This window comes from Anoplopoma fimbria, chromosome 7, assembly GCF_027596085.1.
Source record: "Anoplopoma fimbria isolate UVic2021 breed Golden Eagle Sablefish chromosome 7, Afim_UVic_2022, whole genome shotgun sequence".
In the NCBI taxonomy this organism is placed as follows: Eukaryota; Metazoa; Chordata; class Actinopteri; order Perciformes; family Anoplopomatidae; genus Anoplopoma; species Anoplopoma fimbria.
The window spans coordinates 1,331,493-1,346,293 of NC_072455.1; the positions used below are offsets into that span (position 1 = coordinate 1,331,493).

The following is a 14,801-nucleotide window of genomic DNA, read 5'->3' on the forward strand; positions in this document are numbered from 1 at the left end:
TACACAAACCATGCATCAGTGAATCATTGGATATTATATTTATCTATTTGGAGCTTTAGAGCACTTAAAAAAATGATATAAAATCCTCATGCCAAACTACATTGTGAGTTTGAAAAGCCTGAAATCTTCCTGTCTTGTGTAATCACTGTTGCTAATTGTTGAACCAGTTGTCTTATGAAAACAATAAGAAACACAAATATATATTTTTAATTGATACAATGTTTTTTTCAGTCTCTGTAGAGGCCGATGCGGCTGATGCAGACAAAGTGACGTATGATGTCGTAACAAAAAACAGGAAGAAGAAAGGTACTTCAATTGACATTGTTACTTTTGCTTTTATTTTACTTTTACGTAGTTTTTCTACTTTATACTTTCTCAAAAAATTTCCTTACCGCTTACTGGTCTCGAACCACCGAAGAAACACAGAGGAAACAAGGTTGAAGGGCTATCCAGTGTATGTAGAGTAGAGGTTAAGAGTTGACTTTATACAGAACAAAGGGGTAACCTACCTACCTACATGCCTATAACTTGAGACATGCATTTGATTTTAAGTTTGTTTCTGTTGTAGAGTAACTGTTCCTGATGAGCTGATCCAACACACCTTTTTTTGCTGAAACTTTGGGATGTGTAAAGTTTGGAAAAGTTAACATTATTCTTGATAATCCCAAGAATCAAAGCCATAACACAAACATAAAACATAGTGCAAACATGAGTTTATTAAGGTCAGGTGGGTTTCATTGTCATGTTGCCGCTGAATGGTGGGAGCTTGTTGAATGGGAAAAAGGAGGAATTCAGATTTGAGGGAAAAAGCCTGAGAATTGACCTATATATTTCATCTCAGATAATAGGAGAGTAGTAGTAGTAAGTATTGTCCTTATTCAACCACTGGGTTTATGCAAACCTTTAACCAAGTAATTATACAAGCTCAAACATTTGGTGAGCTTATTGCATTCAGGATATATACAATATGATGTCATCTGCATAGTAAGGAATACAAAAATATTACTAATAAGAAAAAATACGGATGCTAGGAGAGTGAAAAAATGAAAATGATAACCAGAATTGAATATTTTTAACTTTGGAGGTTAGGCCAGCTTTTCACCCTGCTCACAGACTTCATGCTACGCTAAGCCCTTTTCTGTCTCCGGCTCCTTACTTAACTAAAGATGTAAGAGTGGTATTGATCTTCAAATCTAACTCTTACAGTTCATAGGTGCATAACCCCAAATGTTTAAAGATAAAGCATTCAAGTGAACAAACAGATACTGATGTTGATATATTTACCTATCATCTGACTAACACTGTGTCTCCTTCAGTTAAGGATGAATTGCCGTCTGGGCCTCTTTACTACACGTTGGGTCCGGTTGACACTCAACACCTGGGTAAGTGTTGTGATTAAAAAGCCAATTGAATAGTAACTGATTTGGGTAATAACTGACATCAGAGACCAGTTTTGTGATAAAGTAAGTGAAATTAGTGTTCTAAGTCTTTTTTCTGTCTGTAAATATAATATTTCAGTTATTGTTGATTTTCTACTGTTTTTTATTGCTTATTTATAATGCTCATTTTTTTTCATTTTTATTTTTATCTTGTCTTTCTTTTACTATGTCTCTTGTGTGCACTTTACCCTATGCTGCTGTAAGCCTGCAAATTTCCCCGCTGTGGGACTAATAAAGGATTATCTTATCTTATCTTATCTTCAGTCAATATTTTGGCACACACTAACTAAATTCCTTCTTTTTCAAAGCAGAGCCCTCATCTTCAATAGAGAATGTCTTATACTCTACAGTCCCTTAGGTAAGACTGAGGTCAAAACTGGCTTTCATGCAGCATACATGTCATATTGGATTGATCATAGTGATTGGAAACACTCAAGACGGATGTATGATTTGGTGTATGAGGGTTTCACAATACTGTTAATTGACTATATAAAACAAGATATGAATTTGGGTTTAATATATTAAAAAAACTAACCTTTACTGACATACAGTAGACATCCATGTCTATTTGGGCATTTCTGTACCATGTTTAGTTTGGAATAAGCTATGTGGTAACATTTGTTAAATCAATAAATTAGTCAACCAATCCAAACTTCCACTTCAGATACATTTTTTTAACACACAAACATGTTTAATAATGTCAAGCCTGGAGGTCTTTATTTTAAGTTCTTATCTCATGTGTCTTACAGGTTACTGAGCACCAGCTGACTGAAGGACAAGCGTTAAATGATCACAGTTTCACACAGTGTAGCTCAATTAGCAAAGCCATATGAGTGAAATAAGGAAGTTCAACAGCCCATGTGTACTGTATGACAAGACATATTCAGTTTTTTACAAAAAATGATGTATAATAATGGTAGAACAAGTTGAGCATTAATGTGTATATTGTGTACTTTTAGTTAGATAGTAAAACTACAACATTGTGAATATTCATATTAAATAACGGTGTATATAATGAGCTGGACTGACTTGATTGTAAGGTCATGGGAAGTTTGTAAAACACTCTAAAATGGACCAATGTCATCATTCAGCCTTCATCTGAGTTCTTTGGTGAACTTAAGTATCTGTGTCTTTTTTAAAGAAGTATCAGTTTATTATGGTCTAACGGTTAAAGTGTTGTTCCATCTCTGTCTGTTCACATGTGTGAGAACACCGGCACAGAGCTGCCTCCGCTTTTAAACACACTCACTGTGGTCGACTTCTAACCTAATGATAAATGACACATAGACTCTGTTTTGTAAATCATATGGTTAATGTGGTTCCTTGCTTCTTTTTTAAAGGAACCACATCGTTTCACTTTGCAATTTTTGATCAAACTCATCACACCATGGCGCCACTGGTTAAAAGGGATTTCCCAGCACAGGTTAGTGTTCCATACAACCGTGTGGAACATGGCTTGTTCATCCAAATCAATATGTTTATATGTTTTATATGTTTTGTTCTGAATAGGCCCAATTCACTGCAATGTCTCTTCAAAGTCCGGATGCTTATGATAATATGGTGAAAAATCACGAGTATTACCTTAGTGCTATATCCAACTGCAGAGTATAATAAATGAGGTCGTCCACTACAGACATAAGTCACTGCAAGCTATGGCTTCTGGTGTGATGAGGTTGATCCAACCATGCAAAGTGAAGCGATGAGGTTTCTTAACAACAACAAAAAAGACAATTTTCCTTACTTTTTTTAAAGAGCTTTTTGGGCACTTTATGCCTTTATTTGAAAGAGAGAGTGGAGAGAGACAGGGAATGTTTGAAAAGCAGTAGGGGAATGGTATGCAGCAAACTGTACAGCCAAGAGAATCAAACCTATGACTAACTGCTCAGAATATTTGTGCCCTTATGGTGTCACCCTATGTTTCAGGGATCTTTTTCTTGTAAATTTGCAATTTTCAATCTTGCAGAGTTTTTTCTCAGAATATTACCCCCCCTCCTCCCTCCCATCCAGTCAGGCTTATCGACTGCAGAGGGCACATCGTGGCTCATTGACTGGAGTTCACTTTTGCTGCTGGATCCTGGATGAAGCATGCTAACGCTACATGAAAGCTAGATAACTTTCCAATAGACCTTCTCCACTACCCCAGGTTCAATGAACAAGAGCAGATAGCCTTCAGGAAGAGGGCCACTCTGCCATTGTAATTCAAATTGTGTACGTTTTCGCCATACTAATTTATGACTTACTGCCACAAGTTACCATTACTCATTAATCCATGCTCTTCTAAAATAATGTGGGGTTATGTCAGGTAAGCGAATAAATGCCTATTTGCAAATCAATGACCTTTTAATCATGTCACACACTGTTTAGAAACATCATTTATGAAAGCAAGGCCAGAGTCTGTGTTAAAACAAGAACTATCAGCCTGATAAAAATGACAAGGACCCTAAAAAAAGTGATGTTTTGTATCACAGAACATCACAGATTGACAGGTGCAACTTGACCTTTTTCTACACTGTAATAGCAGTTTTTTAACTCCACATTTTCTCATCAGAAACCTTTGCACTTTCATGAGATATGTGCTATTTTCATAGCAAACATAATACAGTGTTAACAAAGAACTAAGTGTGTCCGCTTCAGATAACAGCGATGTATTTCTATTAAGTTAGAAGTTGACCACAATGTATTTAAAAGCGGAGGCAGCTCTGTGCCGGTGTTCTCACACATGTGAACAGACAGAGATGGAACAACACTTTAACCGTTAGACCATAATAAACTGATACTTATTAAAAATAGAAACAGATACTTAAGTTCATCAAAGAATTCAGATGAAGGCTGCATGAAGACATTAGTCCATTTTAAAGTGCTTCAAAACTTCATATGATCTCACAACCAAGTCAGTCCAGCTCACAATATACACCATTATTTAATATGAATATTCACAATGTACACATGTTGTGCTCAATTTGTTATTCCATTATTATTATACTCATACATTTTGTACCGAAATTGCTTTTAGTACATAACACATGGGCTATTGTACTTCCTCATGTCACTCAGATGGCTTTGCTTATTTACTGTGTGATTAATTGTTGTCACGTCTTTTAAAGCTCCTCCTTCAGTCAGCTGTCACTTGTTGATCTGTAAGACACATTAGATGAAAAGATAAGAAAAAGTAAATATTATAAAACATAGAAGAAGTATGTCAAGGGAACCTATCCGTGCAAGTATTTTAAGTTATAGCCTGATACAATGTTTTACCCCCAAAACTAAAACTAAAACCAATTGTTTTTGTGTTAAGAATAAAACTGAAGTGGAATTTTAAGTGGTTGACTGATTGATTTATTGATTAACAAATGTTACCACACTGCTTATTCCAAACTAAACATGAACCATTTTAAAATCCTAAATGATAATGACAATAACATTACATATGGGATACTGACTTCAAACCAAAATTCCCAAATTGGTGTCAAACCTTTTTGATATTAGTTTTCTTAATTTGAAAAGCATTAGAAACAAAGATGTGACAAAAGACCAAAGGGAAATGCTGTTGGAAGTGGTGCCAAAATCAAGTCAAATCGGAGTCATCCCATATATATAGGTTTTCAAAGGAGTCAGAATTATGTTTCAGGAACGCTGAAAGCTCTGATACATCCAACTTGACACTTATGGAGGGAAGTGCCCAAACACACATGGACGTCTATGTCAGTCAAGGTTAGATTTAAAAGAAGAAAATTAAACCGATAGTAATATGTACTTTTAAATAGTCAATTAACAGTATTTTTCAACCCTCATACCACCAAATCATACATCCGTCTTGAGTAGTAAATATAGGAATCTTTCCAATCTCTACTATCCCTCCAATGTGACATGTATGCGGCATAAAAGACAGTTTTGAGCTCAGTCTTACCTTCGGGATAATAAGGATATAAGGCATTCTCTTTAGAAGATGGGTTCCTACTTGCTGAGGGCTCTGCTTTGAAAATAGAAGAAATTATGTCAGTGCGTTGCCAACATATTGACTAAGAACACTAATTTCACTTTTTTTATCAGAAAATTGGTCTCTAATGTTGGTTATTCAAAAAATCAGTTACCATTCAATTTGCTTTTAATCACAACAAGTAAAAATGCTTATTTCAACAATTTTTCATACCATATGTATATTCTTTTTGTATTCGTTATAGTATTGTGAATTATATAGGTGGAGGCTTCAAATAAGCCCAGTGGGCTTTCTGCCTCTTCCTGCACTGTAATATTATTTATCTATGTTATGTTTTTATATTTTTCAATTGTGCAAATAAAATAAAATAAATAAACTAAAGTCTTACCCAGGTGTTGAGTGTCACCGGGGCCCAAGGTGTAGTAAAGTGCTCTGGAGAGAAATTGATCCTCATCTGAAGGAAACACATTGTTAGTCAGCTGATAGGTAAATATATCAACATCAGTAATAATGCTCTGGAACAACTAAAGTTAAGTTAGAAAATCTGTTTGTTCACTTGAATGCTTTATCTTTAAACATTTGGGGTTATGCACCTATTAACTGTAAGAGTTAGATTTGAAGATCAATACCACTCTTACATCTTTAGTTAAGGAAGGAGCTGGAACCAGCAAGGGGCTTAGCGTAGCAAATCATTCTGTAAGCAGGAGGGAAAGCTAGACTAACCTCGCAAGTTAAAAATCTGCAATTCTGGGTCTCATTTTGCTTTCGCTGTTCTCCTATTGTATTGTTTCTTATTAGTAAGATTTTTGTGTGTCTTATTATGCAGATGACATCATATTGTGTATATGCTAAATGCAATAAACTCAGCAAATTTGCTAGCTTGCATGATTACCTGGTTAAAGGTCTGGATGTATAATTGGACTTTCAACCATGTGTTGCACGGTGTTTTTATGGTTTTCTGACCTAACCTTAACATCCGTGATGGATTTCCTAAACCTCGCTATGTGGTTTTGTTGCCTGAACGTTTGCTTGGTTCATATAAGACAGCACCATCTGCAGACACTAAACATTACCAACACAATCGACTACAGACTGATTGACAGGTGATCTCTTGGACTACAAGTCAGCAGTAGCTATTAGCGCTTCTTATCAGCAAAGTTGTTACTGAAATTTATTTTAGTGAAAGTACCTCTGTGGCAAAAAACATTGCCAAAGTGAAGCAGTCCGACCGCCGACAGAAGAACCACCAACAAAACAGTGACAACGATCCATAGGACAGAACTGGAGGAGGTAGGACTGGAGGAGGTAGAACTGGAGGATGTAGGACTGGAGGTGGTAGAACTGGAGGAGGTAGAACTAGCCTCTTCAGTGAAAACAGGAACAGAGTGATTAAACCTAATAAATCACATAAATGTTAAGATATTATTCCGAGTCATTGCTATGTTTTACCTCTGACAGTCAGCCAGCTCTCTGCTGACTCTCCTCCATCAGAGATTCTGCACTTGTAGAGTCCTTCATCAGACTTAGAAACATTGGGGATGGTGATGTGTCCTGTAGAGCTGCTCCTGATGAGGAGGCCGTCTTTATAGAAATCAGCTGTGATGGTAGAGGAGGTCGTCATGTTTCTGCATCGTAGAGTAACAGAGTCTCCCTCCTCTACAGGATGGACAGGACTCTCCAGGATCACTGAGCCATCTGAAAAACATTTGATATGAATGTCAAGTTAAAGTCATGATGATTTAACATTGTATTCTATTAATGCAAACATACCAGTGACAGTGATGTTGACGCTGTTGCTGCTCTTCACCGCTCTAGTCTCACACCAGTATTGTCCACTGTCTTCTGGAAAAGCATGGTTAACGATGCAGGAAGAACCTGTTGATTCCAGTTTACTAGAAGTTCTACACAACAGTTCTTCCTCTTTGAGTCCTTCACAATGGACAGTTACATTCTCATACTCAAAGAACTGAAGTCTGTTTGCGACGACGCGAAGAAACACTGAACCTGAAACAAAGAAGGTGAAGGAGATTTGTTTGGATTTTGATTTTTAAACTATTGGAATATAGATCTTAAATAATGGAACCAAAATAACCAATATCACATCAGAACATATCTCCCTCTTCCCGTCTTATAGATGAGCAACCAACCGGTACTTACCTACTTTCTGATCAAGTGCACACAGCAGGAACAACACATTCATTGCTGGAGAGACAAAGAAAAAGAGCTAAACATCACTGAGATGTGTTTATAGCATCCACATGCTTTATGGATCCCTGCAGAGACTACAGCTGCTCTGGAAGTCTGTACAATATCATAACTGGTACGGACAAAAACACATTTTGCACCAAGAGATCAAATAATTTAACAGTTCAAACGTGCTCTTGATCATTCAGTTCTTATTAACTGGAGACAGAGTCAGTACTCACACAGTCGGATGCAGAGAGCTGTGACCTCCATGTTGTCTCGCTGCTGACTGTCTGAACATCAGACTGTGAAAGTCAGTTCAAAAGTGAGAAGTGGTCTCTTCCTGTGAGGCTTTTTTCTGCTGTTGATGAAGCACTAACTTTGTGCTAAGTATAAAAAACCTTGTTTCAGACACAGAGCTGCTGTCGAGGTGGAAATAGCCTCAGGGGTTGAGTTCATGTCAGTGGGTGGAGCCAAAGAACAAAGACTCACATATGAGAAGGAAAGTTTATTTTATAAACAGAAAAGTGAGTCCAAAATATGTATAGTATATAATTAAATTAAGGAGTGACATTAATTTTTTAAAGTACAGCATTTTGTCAGCAAGTGGTCATGTTGTAAGCCAGATAAAACTCTCTAACCTTGTACTTCAACCATACCAATCATAGAATGTGATACTTATCATATTTATAGATGTTTCACTGGTCTCCTGCATTGTCATGTGTATAAGAAAAACCTTTGGTTCTCTTAATACATGACCTCTTTTCTCTCATTATATTCTGTTTGAACTTTAATGGTGCAATAACATGTGAAGTTGTATAACTGCACAACATATCCTCTCCCGTTTGTAAGACATCTTATAAAAAGGGATTTCTTTGTGCATTTTCCGACAACATGTTGATTTCCATTTGTTTAATGCACACATTATTTTCAAAATAAAGTTCACATCAAACAACTGAGTTGGGTTAATGCAACAAAACTACAAGATTTAGAAAATATTGTGAAATACTGGAGTTTAGGCAACAAAACTACATAGTTATGTGTAGGAAAAGAATGTGAATACTTAGGGTTAGGCAACAAAAGTACCTTGTTTTGTTTTTAGAAAAGATTGTAGTTTGGATTAAAAAAAGCATGGGTTTCTCTTTACCCTTCCTTCATTTCTTTCTGGTCTCACAAACACTCAACCACACACACACATACACACACACACACACACACACACACACACACACACACACACACACACACACACACACACACACACACACACACACACACACACGCACACACTAACAAATATTGGATGCAAGTTTTTGTCTGCCCCCTGCTGTTCATCATCACAGTACATCAAAAACATTTGTTCCCAAAAACAAATTGATTATGTATACTTACATTTTCAATTTGAAAAGTAGCGTTACATACCTACATATTGGCCTTTTACTGGTATTGAAGCATTGAATAATGTTATTTTAATAGTTTAATTTCCTTTTTCATCCAAATCCCAATATGGTCAATTATTATTATTCATTTTTTACAGTTTTGTAAGTGAGACTTGATGTTTTAAGGCATATATACATGGCACATTCACAATCCAAATATGTTCATATAGGTGCAGGAGACGCTGTGGTCACTCTGTCCCAGTTATGGTCAAAGTGGATTGTTAGATATTCATGAAAATAAAGCTGCATCTACCTGCAGGCAAACTGTAAATTCAGTCTGTATTATATGTTATAATTAATAAAGATGAAAAGGAACATGTTGCAGGTAACAATAGACTCAGAGTTCTGGTAATTCAGTTTTTTTTCAATTGCTAACCCAGGACTGATTATCACTATCATTATTACTGTCGTCATCAGAAGAAGGAGGGCATTTGTGTTTTTGGAGTGTTTAAATTTAGCTGACAGGGACCTCTAGTGGCCATGTGATGTATGACTGTAGTCTGCCTGGAGAACATGTGAAAGTAGTGTCACGTGATTGCCACAAAGCTTCACAGGGAGGAAGTCAGGGAACTTTTGACTTCAGGGATCACTGTTTCTTTCCTATTTTCTACCAGTGCAAATGTACATGCCCTGCAATATCTATAATGTTTTAAGCACAGACATATTGTCTTTTATAATGAACAAACACAAATCTCACAACTGACCCTCTTAAACACGTAGAACAATTTGAGAACAGTTGTGTTTAGAGAAAAAAATGATAAAACTTTTATTCTGCAATGTGGATGATTGGAAATGTAACAGATCAAAATAGTTTGGTTGACATATTACAAAATACATTAATTCAATAGCTCTGTGTGGTTGTAGGACCGGCACATATAACACAGTTTTAAATCTCTTCCTTCTTCAGTCAGGAGTCTCTGCTGTCAGTAACCTGCAAGACACACAAGGGGCAAAGAATATAGCAGTCAGTATAGTTAGAACATTAAAACTCATGTTTATGCTGATGTAATAAAACTTTGAAAATCTTCATTTTAGAAATTCGGACCAATTAAGATGCATTCAGCCCCCTCATCAATCGGACAAGTTACCCTTTTTACACCCTATTTCTAGACATAAAATAGAGCGACGTCAGTCTTGCCTAATCAATCGTACAATAGAAGGGATCCTCTTCTGTTAAAAGTGGGTTGGTACCTGCAATTCTGGTGCAGTGGCTGGATCCTCCTGGTTCTGTTTTAAGGACAAATTGCAGTTTCAAATTATGAATTTTTCATTTACCTGAAAGCTGAAATCTATACAACCATGAATGACGTTGAAGTCTCTTGATAGAAATGTAACACTAGTCAGAAATTGTGGACCACAGGGGAAGATTTTAAATATTGAAATTTGACTTAGGCACTTGCATTTATGACAAAACACACTATTCACAACACTACATACACAATAAGACAAAACAGTTATACATCTTAAAGTCTTAAAATGATCAAGTGGCAGTGAGTAAAAGTGTTTTCTTCACGGGTCCAACTCAGTATTACCTTTTCATTGTGGACTTAATTGTTTGTCAAGCCTTCCCCAGGCTTAAGGTATGGTAAACAGGATTAAACGAAAAGGACTCATCATTATCTGACAGAGAGAGGATTTTTTTAAGAGAGCCTGAGACATACAAAAATACAAGATTGAATGATTATCTAAATACACCCAACCGCACACACAGACGTCAGAACCAGGCTAATGCTTCAATGTGGGTTACCACAAGGCTCAGTTACTGGCACATTACTTTTTTCTAAAGCTTTGATCATGTCTTTAAATCATTATTATGCAGATGATACCCAACTTATTATCTATGTTAAATACTTCATTAGACTTTATTTAGTCCAATTTTATTATTATTTCTATTTTAAAGTAATAATATTTTACACATTTTTGCCCTATGCCCTCTGTTCACAGTTTGGATTGATACATTTAGTGTCCTTCTGTGTTATTTACTGTATACAGATAAACAGTGTATTTGTGAGAAAATAAGGGTCCAAATTTACTGCGATGTATGAGTCTTCTGATTACTGGCCCCAATGTATAAAATACTGACCCCCCCATTCACTTTCTCACACAACACATGAGGCTGCCGGATGGCTTAAAGCACTTGTAGTCCAGGTAAAAATAAATCTGATGCATGCATTGTGGTGTATTATTTTCAGGGTGGCTTCTTCACTAAAACAGCCTCCCTTATGACTCTAAGATCAGCCAACTCAAGAACGGCTACACAGTGAACTGAGGGGCCCGTCTACCTTTTTTTGTCAGTGGGTTTCTCGTGTGGTTTATGTCTCGGTGACTAGAAAGGAAGCTCTGAGTATCACTAGGGTCTGAAACTCCTGTAGCAGACACAGTCTAATACACTTTAAAAATGAACCAACCTTCAAAAGTATTCTAAAAATGTCAGATTAGATATAGACACCATTTTTTAATGTGACACGAAAGTGATGTCACTGATGCAAACTTAAGTCTTAAGAAAGGTCAACTTAACGTTTTACAGGTTAAAGTCTTTGTTTCTCAGTGTCGAGTTAATTACCTTTGTCAACCCTTGTGACGACAGCATATGTTGTCTCTATCGGAGCAGCTACACTGGCCTCTTCATTCACTGCAATTTAGTAAAAATACAACACCTCATGAGTAACAGAGAGTTATGCCAAAGCAAATAAGCTTATTTACATACATTCTATAAATCTGGAAGTGTAGACACATGTGCATATGTGTAATGTGCATGCATGAAACACACACATGACATTACATAATGTTTATGACAAAATGACTTGTGTCTCTGCCTACATCACTGGGCTATGACAGAATATGCCCCAGAATAATATACAACTATGTCAGAATGACAGTGGGGTCTAGAATGATAAAGAATTCACAGAATACTGTGTTCCCTAGTTATTAAGAGCCTTACATATAAGTAGAATTATGCCAAAAATTCTCGCTGGCTGGCTGGAGCTAGACTGATACACCTCTCTTTTTTCCTTGATAAGTCCATCAACATGGTGTTTTGGACGGCCTGTGGATAATGCAATAAAGTAATCTAATCTGTTTAAAAGGCATGAATTAATTGTTTTTACAGGTCAAAAAGGGTCAAACTTGGCAATGTTTCAATAGGGCCTTACTTTACATGTCCCTCTTACTGGGTGTGGATGAGTGGAAGTCCTCTTAGGCTTTTTCTAACAGAAAGTTTAATTTCTATATCTATAAAATATGTTAGGACTGCAAAGATTGTAAGATACATGGAAAGCTGGGGTAATTAGCCCCACCCACCTTTCTACCTTGGGTCATTTGCATAGTGACAAAACACGCATATACAGTATATAGCTGTGTTGATATGAATGGAGGTCGGTCTTCCTCACCTGTTTGAGGAGAAGAGGAAGACTGGAAGGAGGAAGGAGAGGTCGGGGTATCTGTTTGAAGGAAATAAAAACACCAAAACAAAAAGAGTGAGAACATTGTGATTGGCCATCAGGAACCATCAGGAATTGTAGCGTGGTTTAGAATCCACGCTACAATTCCTGACAAACGTAGAGCTAAGTTGTGTTTTCTCACAACGAAGATCCCACTTAAAGCAAACTGTACATCAGTAATGAAGTGGTGTCCATTCTCTGTACCTCTGGTGACTGTTGGACGTTTACAACATTTCAGTAATCCCAGCAACAGCAGCAGAGCCACCAAGAAAACACCGACACCAATGCAGAGCAGCCGAAGGAGATCAAGGCCGTGATGAGGCTCTTCACCGGCTGCTGGAGAGACAATGGGATGTGCAGCAGATGAGACCTGATCTTAATGCTGTGAAATAAATGCTTTTTATATCGACATGAAATATCTGATTTTGCTCAATTAATTCCATAATGTAAAGTTTAGGACATCCTGAGACCATCAGTTCTCAAACACCCGTCAAACACTTGTTCAACTTCAACTTGTAATACTTCTACCAAGCTTTAAACATGAAACATGACATAGTTATGATTCAGAGCATTAATGGATTTATTTTAAAACACTGGTTTGTCTCACCTCTGACCGTCAGCCAGCTCTCTGGTGATTCTCCTCCATTAGAGATCCTGCACTTGTAGACTCCTTCATAAGACTTGGTCACTCTGTGGATGGTCATGTTTACCGTAGAGCTTCTCTCCATCAAGTGGCCATCCTTAAAGAATTCAGCTGTGAGGTTGGGGGATTCCTGCTTATCTCTGCAGCTCAGAGTGGCAGCTTCTCCCTCCATCACAGGAAGGACAGGACTCTCCAGGATCACTGGACCACCTGAACATCACGTTTTTAAAAGCATATCTTAATTACACAGTTTGAAACCGTCATGGAACAAAGCTGGCAGATGATTCCTGTGTTTTAATAGTGTACTAGGTTATGTTTTATTGAACACATGAATGCATCGACACATAACAATTGAATCAACTGATCTTCAAACTAAGATGCTCTAAAACAAAAACACGTATTTACATACCAGTGACAGTGATGTTGACAGTGTAACTGGTCTTTACTCCCATTTCACACCAGTACTCTCCACTGTCAACTGCTGAAATGGTAGATTTAATTTCACAGGGTCCAGATGTTGACCAGGAAGTAGAACATGATTTAACTACTCCTTTGATTCTCCTGATCAGCTTCCATCCCTCCAGTCCCTCACAGCTGATAACAAGAGGATCATATTCAAAGTGCTGCTGTCTGTTTGGAACAACCTGAGGAAAAGCTGCATCTAACACAGAGACACAAAGAATGACATGTCTGCTATTACAACAACTTTATTTAAAATTGACATAAATTACATCAAAACTAAAGATCTTCTCGTTTTTCTAACAGGGTTTAATTTGGACGATCATTACACTCTTCAAATGTTTTGTAACACATCCTTAAATGGGTTTTTTTGGCTTTGTCCTTTGCTTTATTACCGGTATGCTATCTTCATACATACTAGTATTTAGGTATTACCACTTGGGATACAAAATATAGAAATGAAAGGAAATACAGATGACTTTGTGAAGTTTGTCTGCTACTTACCAGCTTTTTGGGAATAACTGAAGGCAGCTTGTGCGACCAGCAGCAACATCCCAGTCCTCACTGGAGAGACGAGAGAACTGATGTTAAATACATATATTACATAACTGTAACATGTAAATGTCTGTCAGGTTTCTCCATCATCAGTGAGATTACAACAGTTCTTGTGTTTATTTCACCATGACTGCCTCAATAGATTCATGTGAACATTAGACATGTACTCACTCAGTCTGATGCAGAGAGCTGTGACCTCCATGTTGTCTTGCTGCTGACTGTCTGAGCATCAGACTGCATTTAAATATCATGTAAGTAAGAACCTCCTCCTCTTCCTGTTTCTCTGCTGGTGAGGAAACAGCAGGTTCAGGTTTCTGGCAGACGGAGCTGCTGGGAGTTTAAAACAAGAAGAGATGAAGTACAACCCCATCAGGTGGCGACAGAGGACCTGATGTTTAAAGACAACAGGAAACAAACTGTTACATTTATTGTAATGTTAAACTTCACCTCCTACAAACACTATCAGGATGTTTTCATTGGACTTTGGGATTTTCTTAGCACTGTAGTGAAAAGCAAAAATCATAAAAATAAATAACACTAATAATAAGCCATAGCAATAACCTTCATTATAAGATATCCTCAGGATAACATATTTCTTCTCCTCTCATTTTCTCATCACCACACACTATTGACTCACTCTGTCCTCTGCAGAGAATCAGTCTCATGTCATAATCATAATAATAATAACTGTATTTCTATAGCACC

General features: G+C 37.1%; 2 protein-coding genes across 8 annotated transcripts; both read right to left on the reverse strand.

The window, feature by feature from the left end:
- Positions 1-4,246: 4,246 nt before the first annotated feature.
- Positions 4,247-7,835, reverse strand: LOC129093757 (low affinity immunoglobulin gamma Fc region receptor III-A-like). Its single transcript, XM_054601871.1, has 8 exons — positions 7,803-7,835; positions 7,534-7,578; positions 7,147-7,380; positions 6,819-7,071; positions 6,566-6,696; positions 5,765-5,830; positions 5,347-5,412; positions 4,247-4,574 (listed from the first exon to the last, which is right to left on the reverse strand). The coding sequence occupies exons 1-8, from the start codon at positions 7,831-7,833 to the stop codon at positions 4,552-4,554; spliced, it is 849 nt and encodes a 282-aa protein (XP_054457846.1). The 5' UTR covers positions 7,834-7,835; the 3' UTR covers positions 4,247-4,551.
- A 1,950-nt stretch (positions 7,836-9,785) lies between these two features.
- LOC129093738 (low affinity immunoglobulin gamma Fc region receptor II-c-like) lies at positions 9,786-14,360 on the reverse strand. 7 transcript variants are annotated; one of them, XM_054601853.1, is made up of 9 exons: positions 14,268-14,360; positions 14,046-14,105; positions 13,492-13,743; positions 13,047-13,292; positions 12,644-12,775; positions 12,389-12,439; positions 11,563-11,631; positions 10,191-10,226; positions 9,786-9,930 (listed from the first exon to the last, which is right to left on the reverse strand). In XM_054601853.1, the coding sequence occupies exons 1-9, from the start codon at positions 14,296-14,298 to the stop codon at positions 9,923-9,925; spliced, it is 885 nt and encodes a 294-aa protein (XP_054457828.1). In that variant the 5' UTR covers positions 14,299-14,360; the 3' UTR covers positions 9,786-9,922. The 7 variants fall into 7 exon arrangements, 6 of the variants coding, with proteins under 6 accessions (XP_054457828.1, XP_054457825.1, XP_054457824.1 ...); XR_008531305.1 differs by having other exon boundaries at positions 9,868-9,930; positions 10,191-10,619; XM_054601852.1 differs by lacking the exon at positions 9,786-9,930 and adding an exon at positions 10,532-10,619.
- Positions 14,361-14,801: the final 441 nt, after the last annotated feature.